Here is an 18,434-nt window from a genome sequence, read left to right as displayed (position 1 = left end):
TCTAATATTTTAAACGCAGACATTCCGGATGTAGCGTTAATGACACAATTTTAAAATTAAAAATGTGTCTTATTTCTAGAAGTTCTCTGCACCCTGCTACTATTTTCAGTTTCACCTGTTCCTCGGCCTGATTTGCATTCCGTGTTTGACCCAGGCGGTTATTTACAACGACTCCACCCGTAAGCCTCTGGCACGTTGGGGGAGATCGTTACAAGTTGTGACAAAAAGGCGCTAGTGCAAAGGGAAGCTAACACGGGAGAGTCTCCCGATTAGCTTAAAACTGTTCTCTTCATTGTGAGTTATATCGACTCTCACTTACACAGATTCATCTTAATCTCCGCTGGATTATTGGAATATTCCTCAATTGAGTGTTATCCCCTCGTGTGGAATATTACAAGAAAATCCCAGAAGAGGAATTAAAACAGTGGAAATATTTACATCAGACTCCAGCTGAGGCAGATTCCAGATTCTTCACGTGATGTTGTGAGCTACCGAAGAGGCAGGGTGGGGGGGAAGGGCAATGTAATGTAAATTAAAGCCCTTTTGAAGGATCTGTATAATTTCCAAAAGAAGGGGATTTGTTAAGTCAAACCCGTAGATGTTCCGACGGTGAGAGTGATAAGCCCTTATGATTTGTGACAGGATAACCTACTTGGCATATATTTGCATCTGTGCAGGCATCGTGTGCTCCGTCTGCCAGCGAGCGCCGCCGCTGCCTGAAATAACCGTAATATTTGCTGTGTCACAAGGATACGTAATCAAAGAGCAAAATCACTGGGAAGCCACGGTGTTTCATGTCCCAGCGTGCTCCCCATCCACCTCGAATCTCAGCCGTGCAGCTGCACAGCGCAAGCGTGGGCTTCACATGTGAGCAGCAATGCAGTTTGGAGCGTGCATGTGCAAAAAGACACATGAGTCCCTTAAAAGTGAACTGGTAAACAAGTTAATATCTGCAAGGTTCACATGCAGATAGGAAAATGGGTCCCGATTAGCATATATGCAGAGAGGCTTTGCATGCTTGACATCCTCTCAGCCCATCTGCTGGAAATAGCCAAGCACACAACATCCTCTGATTACATTGATATGTAGATTCATGCATCTGCAAAGATTAGTTATTCATTAATGTATTTGCTTTGAATTCTCGGGTGAGTGTACCTCAGACAGAAGTCTGGGGCCGACCAAATGCATCGGAGGAGGAAGAAGAATAAAAAACAAATGTCACAAGCGATCACACAAAATCCACATCAAAAAATTTGCCAGGTTCGTTGACCCACGACAGCACAAACCCAATAGTGCATCACGATGAAGGAAATCCTTTGGCAATGGGGTTAAAAACAGAGAAAGTATAAACATAATTATCGGCCTTTTCATCTTCGCTGCAGAATTAGATTCTCTTGCTCTGAGTGGGCTTTGAGGATTAATCACTGCAGCCTGTGTGAGTTTTAAAAGCTGCAGCGTCCTGTCATCCCTTCATGAAAGCATCATGGATCACCAGTTTGCTTCTCCAGTGTCCTCTCCTGCGGCCGCACTGGGAGCACTTTTCAACTTTTAAAAATAGGCTCGCGACAGAGAGTGCCAAGAAATGCTAAACACCAAACGATGTCCCCTCGGTGGGATCTGGCCACAAAATGGAGCTGAGACTCTGCACAGGGGAGGGATGGAGGGAGGGAGGGAGGGGGGGAATCACATTAATTAATTCTATCTGTATCAATTAATCAGTCAGCTTGTACGCTGCTGAGGCATGAGTCGGTTAACGGTCAGGTTTGTTTTACGTAGCTCTTGATCACAGACGGAGAGCGACGTGACGTCTACGTTAGGAGACAGGAACTGAAAGTGACGTTAGTGTATTTTCCATTGAGGCTGAAAAAAGAAGAAGATAAAACTGTCTGATGAAGATGGGCTGAAAAAAAAGAGGACTCAATTACACAGAGCTGTAAGAGCTCGAGGGGAAAATACATCTTCACCGCGGCCATTAAGGTCAACGTACACGTAGATCTGAGTCCACCAGACTCACCAACACCTCCTGCTTGAATTATTTTGACCTTTTTATTAATCAAAAAAACTATAGAGGCCTGAAGTCTAGTGGTAAATCACACAAAAACACCTGGATTAACAATGGGGCTGAAATCCCTAATCGGGTGATCCACGGACTTCACTGAGATGAAGGGACGTGTCGGTCGTCGGAGGAAATCGAAGCTCAAGTTCAGAATCAGGTCAATTATTTAAACGAAGATAAAATACTTGCACGAAGCTCAGAATATGTGGATTTATGTTCCCGATGTGTAGGAGGGAACAAATTGGTGATGGAAAGAGAGAAAAAAGTTCAATCTATTCCTGCTGAAGTCGCTGAAAACATCTGGCCCCAAACTAAGACTAATTGTGTTCTGCTAGATTGCGCAGAGGAAATAAAGAGCTTCCTCATCCTGTCCTCCCCTCCTGAGAATGATGATCTATGGCTCCGGCGGACGCAGCGCATCACTTTGGCTTGTCTCGGTGGCGGCTGGTTTTTCAGAGGTAATGATGCTAAATTACACAAGTGGGGATAAAGGAGGCTAGTAAGTCATCCATCAGGGGCCAGTTTATATGACCTGCCATTAAGGGCATTAATCAAACCCCAGTTCACGCAAACACATAGCTCTCTGTCCCTAACCTTGCTCTCCCTTTCTCCCTTTCTCCCTCTCTCTCTCTTACATACACACACACACACATACACACACAGGCACGGACACCCACACACGCACAGTTCGCCACGAGCTACTACAGGGGACATCTCATTCTTTTATCCATGGCGAGTCATTGTGGTGGTGTCAGCTGGTGCTGTCTCTTTTATCACACTGGAAGCTAATGGAAGCAGCGACTGCAGGAGGTGGGGGAGAAGATGCACACACTACACACACAGGGAAATACACACACACAGGGAAATACACACACACTGAGCCATAAGAGGTTGGGGAGATGGGGAGGGGGTGTGCACGCCAGGCCCCGGGGCGAGAGCTGTTTGGTGGTGATGTTTTTTCCTGTTTGCCGAGGCCCCTCTATCAGCTTGTGTTTCTGACACTCCATAAACCACAAGGAAATGCTTCAGACGCTTTTCTCTCTCTCTCGCTCCCTTTTGATGTTTTATTTTATGTTTTTTTCCTGCTGCTGTGTTTACTTCCTTTTTTTTTTGTATTTCCCAAACCTCCATGGTAGAGTTAAGCTCGATGTCATCATCATCCAAAACAGCCGAGGAAAGGTGTTGTTTAATTCTACACGTCCCACCCGGGCCAATATAAATAAACCCATCTATACAACGCTGAGGGTTTTTCCCCCCCCTCTCTCTCCACCTAATCCCTGCATGTAGTTTCATTGTTCTCACATTTTTTTTTTTCATATCTGATACTTCATGGACAACAACAGGGTTTATTTGAAAGATAGGAGATAATAGCCTATTACTGCGGCGGGATCCAGAGCAGCATACATCGTGCGATAGGATCGTTGGGGTTGACCTAATTTCTATGTGTCGAAAAAACGCACACAGGGCTGTTACTTTAAACACACATGCTATCAGGGACATATGCCAGGCGTGTATTGTATTTATATTTTCTATAACTCTTTATTTTTTCAGTCTTTTTCTGTTTGTATAACATAACAATCGTGCTTTATCATGTGACACCATTTAGATACATATCATGTTTATATGTTTTACATTAGGCAGTGAGACAGTTAAAAATATACAAAACAATATTGTTTTACTAGACATAGTTTTTCTATTTTTAATATAGTCGTCAATATCTTCATTGTCATCATCATCTCGTATATTTCTGTAAGATATGTGCTTTAGCTTCTGTGATCAAAATATTATTGCAGAAAACAGCAACTCCATTTTTTCAACATTTAGACAATAACTTCCAATGTATTACAGACATTCACAGTTACATGTTTTACACAGTACAGTTTTACAACAAAGTTCCAGAGAAAACTGTGGTAGAGTAACTTTATACAAAATTCACAGGACATGAACTGTAGCCATTTCACATTTTTTTTCGCTCAGTTGTTTTGCTTTTCTAAGGTAAACGTGTTCTGCTCGACCAGATGCCTTTCACAGTAGCTGCCAGAGAAGCAAACTAACATTGTCCTAACACACCATGGCAAAACGTCTGGGGGATTTAAAGCTTTGTGCTTTTTCACTAGTAAAGCAAAGACAACATAAACCGAAACAGAAACAGACCACCTGCTTACTGGCCTGCACTTATACACCTACATATGTATTGCTGAATACATACTGATCAAACTCTAACTGATCATTACACGTAAAAAAAGAAACGAAAGATGACGACTGTACTTCGACACAGAGTTGCTCCAGGTTTTTGTGCTCGCGTAGAAAGTGGTATTTTGTAGCCGTGCCCAGTCGTGTAAACAGACCGTGGCTTGGTTGGAAATTGGTGAATTGGCTTAAGGCCGTCTCTGTTCTTTCTTCTTCTTCTTCTTCTTCTTCTTTTTTTGTTGTTTGCCAGGAGACATTTCAGCTTTTTACTGATGTTCCTGAGGAATGCATGCAGAACGTAAACAGGATTGACTGTTAGCATTAAGGGATAGTCGATGTTTGTAAATCACTTCTCTAACCCTGTGCTTTTATAGATATATATCTTTTTTTTTGTACTTCTTTGTACCCTGTGCTTTGCCAACCGAACACTAAACGGCATAGTTTTTGCTTTTGTCTGCCTATTGGTTTTGGTCCTCCATCACAACACGTATAGTATAAAACATCCTAAAAATAATTCTAAAAATGCTTTGATCACATAAAAGTTTTCTCTCTCTTTTTTTTTTTTTTTTACTGAAAAAAAGGAAGGAAAAAAATAACAGTCTCTCTCTCTCACGCACAAAATCTTTTTTCGACGAATACTGGATTTCTCCCGAGGATCCTAATCACGAACTTCTTATCGGCATTGTGCTAACTCCGAGCCCCCCCACCCCCCCGGCCTGTAGTTTACCTCACAGAGTGCAACGTTTGGAAAAGAGACACAACTGTGTGAGGTCTAGTAAACATCCACAAGAAAATTGACGCCGCCCATTTGCATTCGTCAATGATGTCAACTTTGTTTCACTACTGCATCTACTATATTCACACGGTATTTACTCGATTCATGAAGATATTCAACAAATTTCTAATCTATATCGCTGTTTTTTTTTCTCTTTTCTCACAGTATTACACAGTATTTTTAAATATTCTTTTTTTTTTTAACTCAGATTTATGGTTGTGTTTGTGACTAACAGTCTTTGATATTGTTTTTCAGAAATGCAAACCAACAGTAAGACATAATTGGCTTGGCTTTACAAATGCAGAAAAAAATTAAACATGGTTTGAAAATCTGCTTGGATTACATGTTGCCCCTGGAGGTAGATGAATCAATTAAAATCTTGGAAGTCCTTTGTAATGTTCTCTTTTGTCTACATGCTCCATGAGGGTTTCTCTGTTGTCTACACGTTGGCCTCGGCGTTGGTCAGGTTAATGGTCGGGCTCGTTGGGTTCGGGGGGATAACGGGCTCCGTTGGGCTGATTGGGTTGGGTGCTGGGATGGTTGGACTAACAGTTGTGGTGGTGATGGTGGTGGTGATGGTGGGGTTCACCGGACTGGCCGTAGTGGGGGCGGTGGTGGTGGTCGGACTAGCTGCCGGGTTCACAGGGCTCGTGGCGACTGCTGGAACAGCCGGCGCAGGAGCCGGGTTAGCCGGGGTCACTGGGCTGGTTATGATGACCGGAGCTGGACTGGTGGGGCTGGCGATGTTGGCGGGGGCCGGGTTGGCAGGGCTGGCCGCTGCGGCTGGATTGGTGGGACTGGATGGGTCAGCGACGTTGGTTTCCACCAGCTGCTCGGGTCCATTCTCCAGAGCTCGCCTGACGACTGCAGGAGGCCTAAGCATTATCTGAAGTCGCTTTGGGAGAAGCACAACACGTGTGAAATACACCAGAAAAGAGATTTGAAATCTGACAACACACGTGAGCAGAACCTGTGCTGCTCACTCAACAGACCAGCTCACCCCTTACCTCTTTGTAAGTACCCTTGAGTCCGAGATACATATAGACCATGTAGCCTGGTATGAGAAGCATGGAGGACAGCGCCATGAGCCAGCCCACTCCCTGACCCCAGAGCGGGAACACGTAATCTCCCATCGTGAGAGGAACCATCTGTACGGCACTGAACAAGAACACTCCCTGTGGGAGACATGAGACGCTTTATGCTTCGTGACACCACTGACCACAGGCAGCGCTGTCTCAGCCTGACGCGGCTGCAGGCGGCTGATATTGACTTTATTTATCGCTTCGTTTTACATGTCGTGACTTTACATGTACTGTTGTATTAGTTCAGAGTACTCACGCCGACAATGAGAGGGGTGAACACGACCCAGCACATCTTCCACCATATACACGGCCTGTAGCCAATCATCTCCTGGATGTTGTCGTAGAACTTGTCCACACCTGCGAGACAAATGAATCCATGATTGAAATATTCATATCCAATTTATTTCAATTTGCTGCTGGTCCGCCATGCGTGGCGATGAGGACACGGGTGCTCGTGACCTTGAGGCTGAACGGCGTCTGGAGCCTCACAGATGTGTCTGGATAGGTGTAGCGCTTTGTAACCCTCATGTTTACCAGAAACTTTTCACATTTGGATATTTCACCAATAAGTATAATTATTTTTCTAATAATAATTCTGTTCAGATACACACCATAGAACCAGGATATGGAGACGCATTCAAAGAAGACCAAGAACAGCAGACACATTCCACTGGCAGAGTAGTAGTCAAACAGTTTGAACACATAGAGTCCTCCCTGGTTAGAGAAAAATAAAAAATTTTTATAAGAAACATGCAGATACAACATATAGCTTGTAATATAAATTAAAAAAGATCAATATTTAAATTGGCTCTTGCCCGCATCTACACATGCATTAATTCTATAATCACACATTTTTCAATTGTGCCGCCTGCAGTCAGTGATGCAGCCAGAGAGCTGCCCTGCTGTACCTGTGTGATGTTTGAAAGTCCGATCACATACGACACCAGACAGACGCATGCGATGAAGATCTCTCGTCGACCTCTCAGAACTGTGGGGAACTCGTCGACCAGAGCGGTGATGAAGCCTTCAACAGTGCAGAACTGAAGGGCAGAATCACAGAGAAAGCATCAGGGCAGAACTGTGGATACGAGCGCTATATTCCCCCTTTTCAACAAAAACACGTTATTAGTGAGTAAAGCATATTTAATTATTAGCAAGTTGAGGTGTGTGAATATCCTGCTGGATGCAGTCTTTACCAGAGGAGCTTTATTTAAGTGATTTTAATAAGAAATGACTCAATTTGCAGTGTGTTGACCAAACAGCAAAACTGTTGTTGCTATGACACAGGGTATTAATTATAAACCTATAAATAGCATCATAATTACTGTCATAGCCAGGGACATAGCCAGGGAATATATATTATTTCCTCTGTGGCCTCATTCGAACCCACATAAAGAGGCCCAGGCAGTAAGACCTGCAGGGCACAGCGAGGTGATAAAGTAGCATTAAAAAGACCTGACAGCTGATGTCAAAGCTCAGCTATATCTGTCCACAAGGAGCAAATTGCATGCTTATCATGCAGGGAGCAGGGGGGGAGCTGCATGATATGTACCTGCATTTTAAATATTTAGGTCAGCCCATGAGCAGATCATCTCCAAGCCCCTTACCTGGCTGTCTATCCCCAGCATGAGCAGCATGGAGAAGAACAGAATGGCCCAGAGAGGAGACACCGGCAGCTGGGTTACGGCCTCCGGGTAGGCCAGGAAAGCTAAACCAGGGCCTGGATAGTAAAAAGAAAATGAATCATGTTTATTCTCTCAGTGATCTGCTTCTCACGTCGAGGACCTAATGACAGTGAACCTTTATTTCTGTGCAGAATTACAGAAGGAGGAATAAACGAGATCTGTGGTTACCTGAAGCTGCTACGTCGGCGATGTCTCTCTTTGTCACGTGGGCCATGAAGCCCACGATGGAGAAGATGACAAGGCCAGCAAACATGCTGGTGCACGAGTTGATGCAGCACACAATGATCGAGTCTCTGGGGAGAGGAAATATAAAATAGGCCTGTCGTCAAAGATTTAAGTTGACTCGTATTTTCGTTTCAGGGTTGACTTCTCCCTGAGAGCGGGCCACACGGGAGACACCCAGATCTGAAGCAGAAGCTGTCAGATGTGCAATTTATCCCTTTTGATCACACATATGTTCGGCGAAAAGCAATTTTTATTGTTTACGACCGACATAAACTGGTTTCATTTAGGAGCTCATATCAAATAATAAAAATCTCATATATCTTTAATGGCTGTAGATCCATTGGTTACAGGCGCAGAAAATGAATGTTATTTTACGCAGCTGATTGTTTACGTGACCTAGAACCACGGGGCTACCGGAGAAAATGCTAAGGCTTTGCAATCTTAGTCGCTTTTCTCTCCCTAGGGTGCACACTAGAGAAACAGCCTTCTCCCTGATATTGTTATTACAATCATGCCTCACATTCATAAGATCCTTTAAGGGCTCTTAAAAAAAACTCCTCTTGAATAATGTCTTCATATAATATCGTAAAAAACCTCTCTAGATACTCCGATTTACACTCATACATTAGATTGAACAGCGTTCTCTGTCTCTGGTTATCTGCTGTGGATTAATAATCACCAGTCTTACCTGTAAACATTATTATTGAAAGGGTTATAACTGCCCAGAGCTATAAGGGACCCCAATCCCAATCCATAGGAGAAAAAGATCTGGGTAGCCGCATCTAGCCATACCTGACGAAAGACAACAAGCATTTAGCAGCGTGAGGCCGCGCCGCGCTCGCAGGCATGCAGCATGTAGGTATGATTCATATAATAACATGTCATTACCCCAGACTCTTTGAGTTTCTCAAAGTTAGGGGTGATGTAGAACAGAATCCCGTCTGCAGCTCCAGGTAGAGTCACGCCACGACAGAAGAGAATGAACAGCATGAAGTAGGGATACGTGGCGGAGAAGTAAACCACCTAAAAAATGGGAGAGGGTTATCAGCAGGGTGACACCATAACATCTGAAGGAGAAATGTGATGCAGGTAATTTTCACAAGATGAACTCTTCCAGACAGAATAAGTGAACAGAACCGATGAAGAAACCAAATATTCAGCCGAAGAAATCCCTACAGCTCCCTCTGTCTCTGTGCATTTATGGCATTGTGCATGCAATTTGTGAGCCAAATGTGCAGGGGGGGGGTTGGGGGGTGTGGGGTGTGTTTTGTAACCAAGACAAATTTCTATTCGCCATGGTCACGTGATGCGATAGACTTTCGAAAATGTGGCACCGCGAGGGAGGGAAACCGCTCCAAGTGGAGGGAGAGGAACAAACCAGATAGTAGCGTGTGGTGGTTTGTTGCTCCTCCTATCGTGGATCCACACTCGGTACAGACAGCGTGTCGGGAGGATTGGAATTAGTGGAGCCACCGTGAGGCCGAGCGGGATTAGTGACGCGCGGGCGTTTGATGTCTCTTCTCTTATTTTCGAAAATCAATCTGGACAATGTTGACTGCAATCCGAATGATTGATGAGGCGATAATAGACTGATTCATATTGCATAGCTGTCACATGAGTGATCGTCATCGGGGAATCTACGGTGGCCCTGAGAGCTCAACGCACTGCAACTCATAACACAGGAGAACACAGGCAAGGAGACAAAACACGAGCAAGTTAGAAAAACATCTTTGTCAATTTGACAACACAACAAACAAAGTGTTTCCAGGGGACACCTGAAAGTGATGGACACGTCCGGTTGTTGTTGTTGTTACATTGTGATCGCATAATTCAGATATTATTGCAGATGTCTAATGTTAACCGAGCGTTGACGTTTTTCTCACCATTATCCTGCCAATTCAAAAATACAAAATACAACACAATACACACAATTACACAATCGGACGTGTCCATCACTTGTGGTTGTCCCATGGGAACACTTCCGTTGCCATTTACTGTAATTGCAACGCGTTTCGTGTAATGTGTTGTGGGTAATGTGCTGTGTTGTGTTGTCAAATTGGCGAAGATGTTTTCTCACTTTGCTTGTGTTTTGTCTCCGTGCATGTGTTTTCTCAAGTCGCACTGCTTTGTGCCCTCGGGGCCACCGTAGGGAGTCAGTGAGGGCTTGAACCTCCAACGCAGGCCTCTTACCTTCCCTGTCCAGCCAACTCCTTTCCAGATACAGAAGTACACAAGGACCCAGGCGATGGCCAGGGTTATTGCCAGTGGCGCTCGGATCGAGCCTGGTTTTTCCAAGCCATCGGTCAACTGATGAACGTTGCGCCTACAAGTCAGAGCGGGCAACAATAAGTCTTTTATACATAAGAGGGGGGTGGAGGGTGGGGGGGGATAAGCATGCAGCAGGGGAGGGGGTCTTTTATGTATCTCGGGGACGCATGCAGGATGAAGCCGCTGTAAAAGCAGGAGAATCAATATCTTACTCCCAAAACTCCACCACTGAACTGGTGAGATTGACGGTGTCTCCAATGGAGTAGTTTGTGTAACATTTCTCTGTGTTCCATGAATTGCCACATGAGCTCCATGGAAGGTCCTGCAAAACAAAAATGACATTTTCTCCTATTTACCACGACACAGTTAAGGGCTTTTAAAAGGTCTCACAGGCTGCAGCTCTTAATCACAAAACAGCCTTGACCCTATATATGCCCGTTTCTTTTTTATGAATCTCTTGAGTACCCTGCGTGATACTTACAAAGGTGAAGGAGTTGTACAGGTAGTAAATGGCCCAAGAAATGATTACAATGTAGTAAATGTTGAGCCAGAAGGACAGGACAGCTGCTGCAAGGCCCACACCTATCATACAGAAATGGATTAGGCAGTGTGGTAAACCTGGCAGTGGGAGTGTGGCCTTCAGTCCATCAAATTAACATAACAGACATTTTTCCAGTATTGAAATATATATATGCTTGGGATGAATAAACATGTATATACCTTTAAACATAGGAGCCAGCTTCCACACACCAAGGCCTCCAATGGAGGTGTACTGGCCGAGGGAGGTTTCCAGTAGAAACAAGGGGACCCCAGCAAATATGAGGGTCAAAAAATAAGGAATCAAGAAGGCTCCTGGGTGGAGAGAAGTACATCGAGTTATGCGTTGAAAACAAACATGGATGCAAACTAACACTGATGCATTCACCAGCAGCACAACGTGAGTAAACAACTGCTGCAGAAGGAGAATTCACTCAGTCTCTCTAAGCGCATCATGGAGCAGAATATTTTTTGTTTTGGGGAATTAGCTGTGAGAAAAATGATTGTTTACCTCCACCGTTCTTTCCACACAGATAGGGAAATCTCCACACGTTGCCCAGTCCAATTGCATAACCCACACACGACAGGAGGAAATCAAATCTGCCCCCCCATGTCTCTCTCTCTGGCAACACCTTGGCGGGCTTTTCGGGTTTCACCTCCAGGGACTTGGGTTTGTCGTTGACCGTGGCCACCTCGTTCAGCTCCGTGACCTGTCCGTCCGCCTTGGTGCCGTTCGTCGCCATGTCTCTGGGTTTGGCGAAGGTCCTGGCAGTGGGACGGGAGAATTCGGCACCGGACCACGCAGACAGCAGCTTCGCGGTGTTCAGACCTCACCTCTGGACCGAGTGTCTGCGGAGGAAGCCTGTGCGCGCACGGCTCGTCAGTCGCCGTTAACCTGGAAATCGTGAATAGAGCAATTGGTCGGTTTTTTCTCAGGAGACGCTGCAAATCTGGCCACATTCTTTTGCTCCAATAAAAACAATATTGATTCAGCTCGAATATGTCATTATTATTCAATTTACTTTGAAATATGCATTTTATAACCGTTTTTTTTTTTCAAACGTCTTATGAACATTTGGCTGCCTGACAATTTTTTTTTCATTCACATCAGACCAAAAAACCATCGATGGCAAAGTCCTGCTGGACTTGCTCCCAATACCAGAGACAGATTACGCGTAAATTAAACCAGATCCACGCACACATGATCATCCCAGTCCACGTCTGCATGCACTCAAATACACCAAACAAATAAATGCATAAAATGAGAAATGACCATCACTGACATCATCGAAAAGAGGAAAAAACTTTAAGACAAATCGCAGGAGCGCGAAACGCACCACAGCAGATATCCTGTGAGATCTCAGCCTCACGGAGTCCAGCCAGTTACCACCTGCAGATTCCCAGTTCAACCACATCCACACATGAAACACACACTGGTCTCAAACAAACTGGAACACACAAAACGCACAGTGGAGAGACAAAGGGATGTCCAAATGCGTAAAGGCTTTACGCACCGGGCTGCACAAATATATAGCCACGCAATTTCTGTTCGATTAGCTGAGAAGGCAAAGCGCGTTATCACACGCACGGGAATGACTGTCCACATTCGCAGCGTCCAATGGAGCAGCGCACGGTAATCAATCCCGCGTTTAATTGGCTATAGGGTGTCGGTGCAGAGCTCATCACGCAGAGACCCCCAGCAACATATTGACAGTCTCATTCACAGTTTAATCACACACGCACACACACACTGTCGCTGCAAAGACTCAATTAAATAAACAGGAAAAAAGAATCGTGCATTTACCAGACTCATTTGTTTGAAGGTTCAAACGTGCACACACACAGACACACGCACGCACACAGACAGACAGAAAAAAATTCCAGTTGACTCACAGTGATTCTGGGATCCGCTCCGCCGAGGATGCGCTGCCTGCCACAGATCTCGAAACGAGGTATCCGCAGATTCCTCCCGTGGACGAAGTTGTAAAGTCCCAATATGTCTTGCAACATAAAAAGATGTTACTTCCATTAAAAGACTTAAAGGGACCATGCAGCGTCAGAGGAGTCCAAGCGGGAGCTGTCCAGCGGGGAGCAGTGCTGAAGACCAGGAGGAGGAGGAAGAGGAGGAGGAGGTGGTGGAGGAGGAGGAGGAGGAGGCTGAATCAACACGGGCAGCAGCCGCTTCGCCTTGTGCGACTGTCTAACATCAACAAGCAGAGCCTCAACTCCCATCGACACAGCCTCAATGTCATCTCAAAGTCGCCCCCCCCCTCCTCCTCTTCCTCCTCATCCTCCTCTTCCTCCCGCTGCTCCATCGGCTGCACTCAACTTGGACGCGTGTTTGTTTTTGTAACATTTCAATTTGTTTTAGCACTTTTCTAATAAAAAGCGAATAATCAGATACACATATATATATTTGTTTTATTGCTCGATGATTTACCCATAAGTTCTGTGGATAAACTGACTGGAAATAAAAGTAGTGGATAGTTGTTTATTTTAAAATAACTCTTTTCATGTTGTGGTCAATCACTTTCAGAGTGGAACTGCTTGTCTCTTTCTTCCTCTTCTTCCTCCTCTCCTTCCTCTTCTTCGTCTCCTGCTGCTGCCCTTCCATCCACCCATCACCACCCCCACCCCTCAAAATAAAGAACACCCCCTCCCTCCTCCTGCCACCACTTATAAACATGTATTGTCGAGGTACAAAGTGGAAAAAAAAAAAAAAAAAAAACGTATGGAGAGGAAATATAAAGCAGCATTATCGCAGCCGAACGCGCGTTATTTGGGAAGTGGACCGAGGCCATCGAGGACGCACTCAGCGGCTGTCTGCAAATCTGGCAAATTGTGATAAAGGGAGCCCGTCAATAAAGGGAGGGAACACTGGGGCTGGTGGTCTTACTCTGCAGCCTGGAACCGTCCAAAGCCTCCTCCACGAATGAGGGGATGATCCGAGGAGAATATAAACTCATGGACTGGAAACCTCGTTCACAGGAAATTAAGAAAGAGGAGGAAAAACGTTTTATAGAGAGAGAAGGAGAGAGAGAAATTGACTGAGGAAGACGTGGATTTGTATTCCCTTCTTTAATTTTTTTTATTCTAAACAAGCCATGTGGAAAGTGACAGAGGAGAAATCCCTTCTTTAAGGAGCAGTTCGTCTATTTTCCCACTTGGCACGGTAAGTGATTCCCAGCAGCTATAAATAGGCCCGGCCCACTTGTTTGATTTACACTTCAATATTTAGACCAAGTTTTTCCTCGGCTCAGCTGTTTTTTTTTTCCTGTGATGTCTCAGCTCCTCTCACCAACTTCACTGGAGAGGCTTTGTAGTTCCTCTCCATGCTTGTAGTTCCACCTCCACGTGTGCTGCTGTCATCCTGCTGGCAATCACAACATGTGCATGTTTATTTGTTTATTTGTTTATTTGTTTATCTAGAAGGATAACCCATTAGCTCTATACCCTAAGACAGAGCTACCTTTAGTGGGGGTCCACATTTAAGACATACATACAGATATCAAACATTTAAAACATACATTACAATACCAATATCAAACATTTAAAACATACGTTAAATTACAAATATCAAAAGTTAAAATACATTAAATTAATGATCATACAATTTTATATTACAGATATCCAAAAAATTAACTTAGTGGTTATGCAGTTTTACCTTTGTCATGATATAAATCACTGATACATCCAATTCCGTAGAAGCGAAAAACTGCAAACCATGTAATAGAATACTACACATTTATGTCCAGTACAACCCCATCTAGTGTCACAAGTATGCTGTACCCAAGTGTTTCATTATGTGCTTTTATGGACAGTGTTTCTGTAATGGCACTGAGTGGAGGTGTGAATTGCTGGAAATCAAGACTCTCTCTGCCAGGGAGATCAGGAGCATTCAGGCTCCAGTGTGAATGTTCCCATCCCAGGCGGAGAGGGCACCAGATGGCGAACCAATGAGGGGTGAACTAACAGACTAAATGATACCACATGAAACGCAGCATTTAAAACCCCATCTGGGCCGCCGTCCCCGCGGACACGGCGTGTGGAACGCGACTCGTATTTACACACCTGCTGATGGAGCACACAGGCATGTCCAATAGGCTGGTGACATGTGTGCTCAGCCAGCTGACCCCTGACCCCACCCGCAGCTTTGCTTTGAATCTGCTCGCGGACTCCTTCTCATCGCCAGCAGCCCTCGCTTGCTTCCTTTCAGCGGCAGGCTTGTGTTTGGCTCCTTGTGAGTTCTGCACGTGCTCCATTAGGCCGGGAGCACGTGTGTCTTGTGGAGTGCGTGTGAGTATATGATGGAGGCTCGGGTCGCCCCTCTTTACCGGCCCATTAGCTTCACAATCATCTCAATACTGGGGAGGTTTCTGCAGGAGGACGCGGCTCACTTGACCCTGACAGGCTCTTCATTTGGTCCCCAGCATGTTTTCAAGCTAATATGCACACTTTTGTGGTTATTGGATTCAAAGATGTGACTACATGGCCATCAAAGTGTTTCTTTAAATAAAGTTTCATGTCAAAAAAATGTTGAGGAATTGAATTTAGAAATAGCAGTGACTAAAAGGTGGAGTTGCTGCCCTCTTCCCTTTCTATTGATACCTCATCCCTGGTTCTCACAATGTTAAAAAAACTAAAATATTTAACAAAAGACATAAACATGTGTTTTTTATTCAGCACTTAGATTATTTGCAATACTTTTAAACCCCAATTCAAAATAGTATTTGAGAATATAACAAAGATTTCACGTAAATGTACCCAAATTAAAGCACCTCTGGTCTCTGTGTGACTCGAGCAGAGTTGAAATCTCCTCCTGAGGATGTTGAAATTTAGAAATAGCAGTGACCAAAAGGTGAAGTTATTGACCTCATCACTTGTTTCTGGTGATAAAAACTAGAATTCTCACAATGGAAAAAACTAAAGTATAAAATAAAAGTCATATATGTGTGTTTTTTATTCAGGACTTAGATTATCTGCAATACTTTTATCCTTAAAACCCCAATTCAAAAAAGTATTTGAGAATATAACAAAGATTTCAGGTAAATTTACTCAAATTAAAGCACTCGAGCAGTTTTGAAATCTCCTCCTCAGGATGTTGAAAGGCCGCAGCCTGAACCCCACCTCCATTTTCTCCCTCCCTCTTAATCATTGTTCTTTACCCCCTCGCTAATCTCTGTGCAACTCTCTCAGCTTCCGCGTGCATTTCCACACACTCACATTTCTCAACGGCAGTCTGCGATTTGAGGACACACAAAAATGAACTGATTAGCATGATGATTAGTCATTAGTATGCTAATCATAAGCAATTCACATATTTTATTCATATTGTCGCAGACTTGTTTTTCTCCTGCGTGCTGGAGTTGTGCACACATCCCGTTTTTATTTTCATTGTAAACATGCGAGTCGGCCTGGTGACTTCTGACAGCTGAGGATGTTGATTTGACCGACAGTGCATCTTAACACAATGTCAGCACGTTTACATACAATAACTAACAGGTATGCATGAGATGAAAATAACGACAATAAATTAATAAGAAAAAAAAAATATTGCTTCAATCCTCTTGTTTAAGGAAATTGTGGGTTTTGCAACATCAAAAAACTGCGAGATTACATTTCAAATAAAGCATGACTAAATATTGATAGAGGCCTTGTTTTGACAGGGAGTCTGTCTGCAGCAGGGTGTTGGAGATATTGGGAGATCTCAGTGAGAGTGGTTCTGTCAGCAGCCCGGACGTGCAGCCTCTGCTCTGCAGCTGTCTGCTCTTTGTGCTCATCAGCCTCCAACCGTGATTGCTGCTGTACGTTCCTCTTGAAGCAAAGAGAGCGTGCAGAGCCGCCGTGTCTCCGAGACAGAGGCAACGGAATACTTGGATATCACCAGGGGACGTAATACATAACCTAATAATCTCTGACTCAATATTTCTATATGAGACATTTATATTGAATGGTTTTGCCCGTCCCTGGGATGATTGATGATATTTAGCTCACACCTGGACATGCTGCAAGGACGACTGAGACATCCACTGCATGCATTTCCCCTCACCCAGTTGTTATTGTCCACACTGGGGTCTCCACTGTGTGCAGCTCCTGAAGACACTGACACCATCTCTTAAAGGCTGGATGCCCTTATTTGTCTGTGCTTCTTTAGTATCGCGTTTGTTTAGCATGACCTAAATTGCTGTGAAGTGAGTGCCTCAGCAGCTCTGTCTCGCCTCTCTCTTCTTCTCCCTCCATACATCTCTCTCTCTCGCTCTCTCTCTCTTTCTTGCCCTCGCTCTCTCTCTCTCTCTGTCTCTTTGTATGCCTCTTTTTCTTTCATGCTCTCTCTCTCCCACACACATGCACACATACAATTTACAAACAAGCTGAGAGGACAGTTCTTAAAAAAAAACAACAACATCCTTTGCCAGATTTTATTTACATGCGTAGTGAGGTATTGTGGGCTGTAGGAATCAGTGAGGCGAGCTGGCCAATGATATTTCAGGAGTACCGAGTGAATCATCAACCGAATTTCTGGAGCATGCTCTGTGTCTCTCCTCCATATTTTTCTTTCCTCTGGTTTTCACCCTCGTGAAGGAGAGCAACTGTGCAAAGAAGTTAAATCCCACATCTGCAACAGACTGGCTTTTTCCCCCCGTTGGGTTTCTGATGCAGCGTCTGCCACCAATTGTAAAGAAATGCCGTTTCCACAATTCCATGGAATTAGGCGGCCGTGATTCAGGAGACATTCAGCCGAGTTGCAGATTCAACGTGTTTGGCATCAACATGTTGACGTGGACATGAGCCGGACGGGGACAGGTGCCCGTGCTGATCTGTTGACAGCCCCCGTGTGACAGCCAGCACACGGTGTGGATTTAGTAAACATATGACCTCCATGATAACCAGTATGGGGGCACTAAATCGCTTCAAATTTTGTACATGTGTTGCTAGGCAACAGCATAATCGTCTCCGTCTCTCTCCCTCCTTCTACCGCTCTCTACTGGGAATGCTGAGCTGCTATCACGGAAAATGGTTAATTAACTTCAACAAAAAGTCCATTAATGGTGCAGATTAGGCTGGCGAGGGTCAAAAAGCACATCTCAGCCACGGCAGAAATATACGCCGGCATACAAATGCACGTCAGAGACTAAAGGACCCTTTGAAATGAATTATCTCAGGACCGTGCATCTGCTTGTATTCAAGCAATAACAGCGTAAACGGCTGATATAAACAATTTAAAAATGGCTGTGTGGCAAATTGGACCCATTGGTTCAGCTGCTGACAAACTAATTCACAGAGATAACCTGTTGTGATTGATTCTCAGAATGCTCAAAGTACTTAATACAATTACAAGGGCAGCTCTAATAAATACAACACATATAAATGTGTGTTAAAACTGCACTGTCACACACTGAGGTCACAACACACACTTTATGTAGCGTAAACACGTTTTTACCCTCAATATAAATATAAAGTTAAAAGCTGGGATGATAATCTTTTAAATAAAATCCCACTGTTAAATAAAATGTACAAAACCCCCTCATATACATTCCTTTTTTTCGATGCTTTTTTCTTTTCACATATTCTTGTCTAGGATAAAACACTAGACATCGTGTTTATCTTAAGATTAC

The 18,434-nt window shown here is 44.2% G+C and overlaps 1 protein-coding gene across 1 annotated transcript; it reads right to left on the bottom strand.

Annotated features, from left to right (window-relative positions):
- Nucleotides 1-5,460: 5,460 nt before the first annotated feature.
- On the bottom strand, nt 5,461-11,561 carry slc6a1a (solute carrier family 6 member 1a). The gene is made up of 14 exons (XM_061074775.1): nt 11,330-11,561; nt 11,002-11,133; nt 10,763-10,863; nt 10,494-10,603; nt 10,204-10,336; nt 8,902-9,036; nt 8,702-8,805; nt 7,957-8,081; nt 7,711-7,823; nt 7,012-7,143; nt 6,715-6,817; nt 6,360-6,460; nt 6,029-6,196; nt 5,461-5,916 (listed from the first exon to the last, which is right to left on the bottom strand). Exons 1-14 carry the CDS (start codon nt 11,559-11,561, stop codon nt 5,461-5,463), a joined length of 2,145 nt encoding a protein of 714 aa, XP_060930758.1.
- Nucleotides 11,562-18,434: the final 6,873 nt, after the last annotated feature.

Source organism: Limanda limanda, chromosome 7 (assembly GCF_963576545.1).
Source record: "Limanda limanda chromosome 7, fLimLim1.1, whole genome shotgun sequence".
Lineage (NCBI taxonomy): Eukaryota > Metazoa > Chordata > Actinopteri > Pleuronectiformes > Pleuronectidae > Limanda > Limanda limanda.
The sequence above is the reverse complement of the archived record's forward strand: the minus strand, read 5'-3'. Positions and strand labels throughout refer to the sequence as shown.

Bases quoted from the DNA above. Each gene is read 5' to 3' on its own strand.
- slc6a1a (XM_061074775.1), bottom strand. From the start codon at position 11,561: ATGGCGACGAACGGCACCAAGGCGGACGGACAGGTCACGGAGCTGAAC. The intron at 10,864-11,001 runs GTATATACATGT...TCTGTATGATAG, and splicing joins GCTGGCTCCTATGTTTAAAG to GTGTGGGCCTTGCAGCAGCT. The intron at 8,082-8,701 runs GTAAGACTGGTG...TCCTCTCCCCAG, and splicing joins TTCAATAATAATGTTTACAG to AGACTCGATCATTGTGTGCT.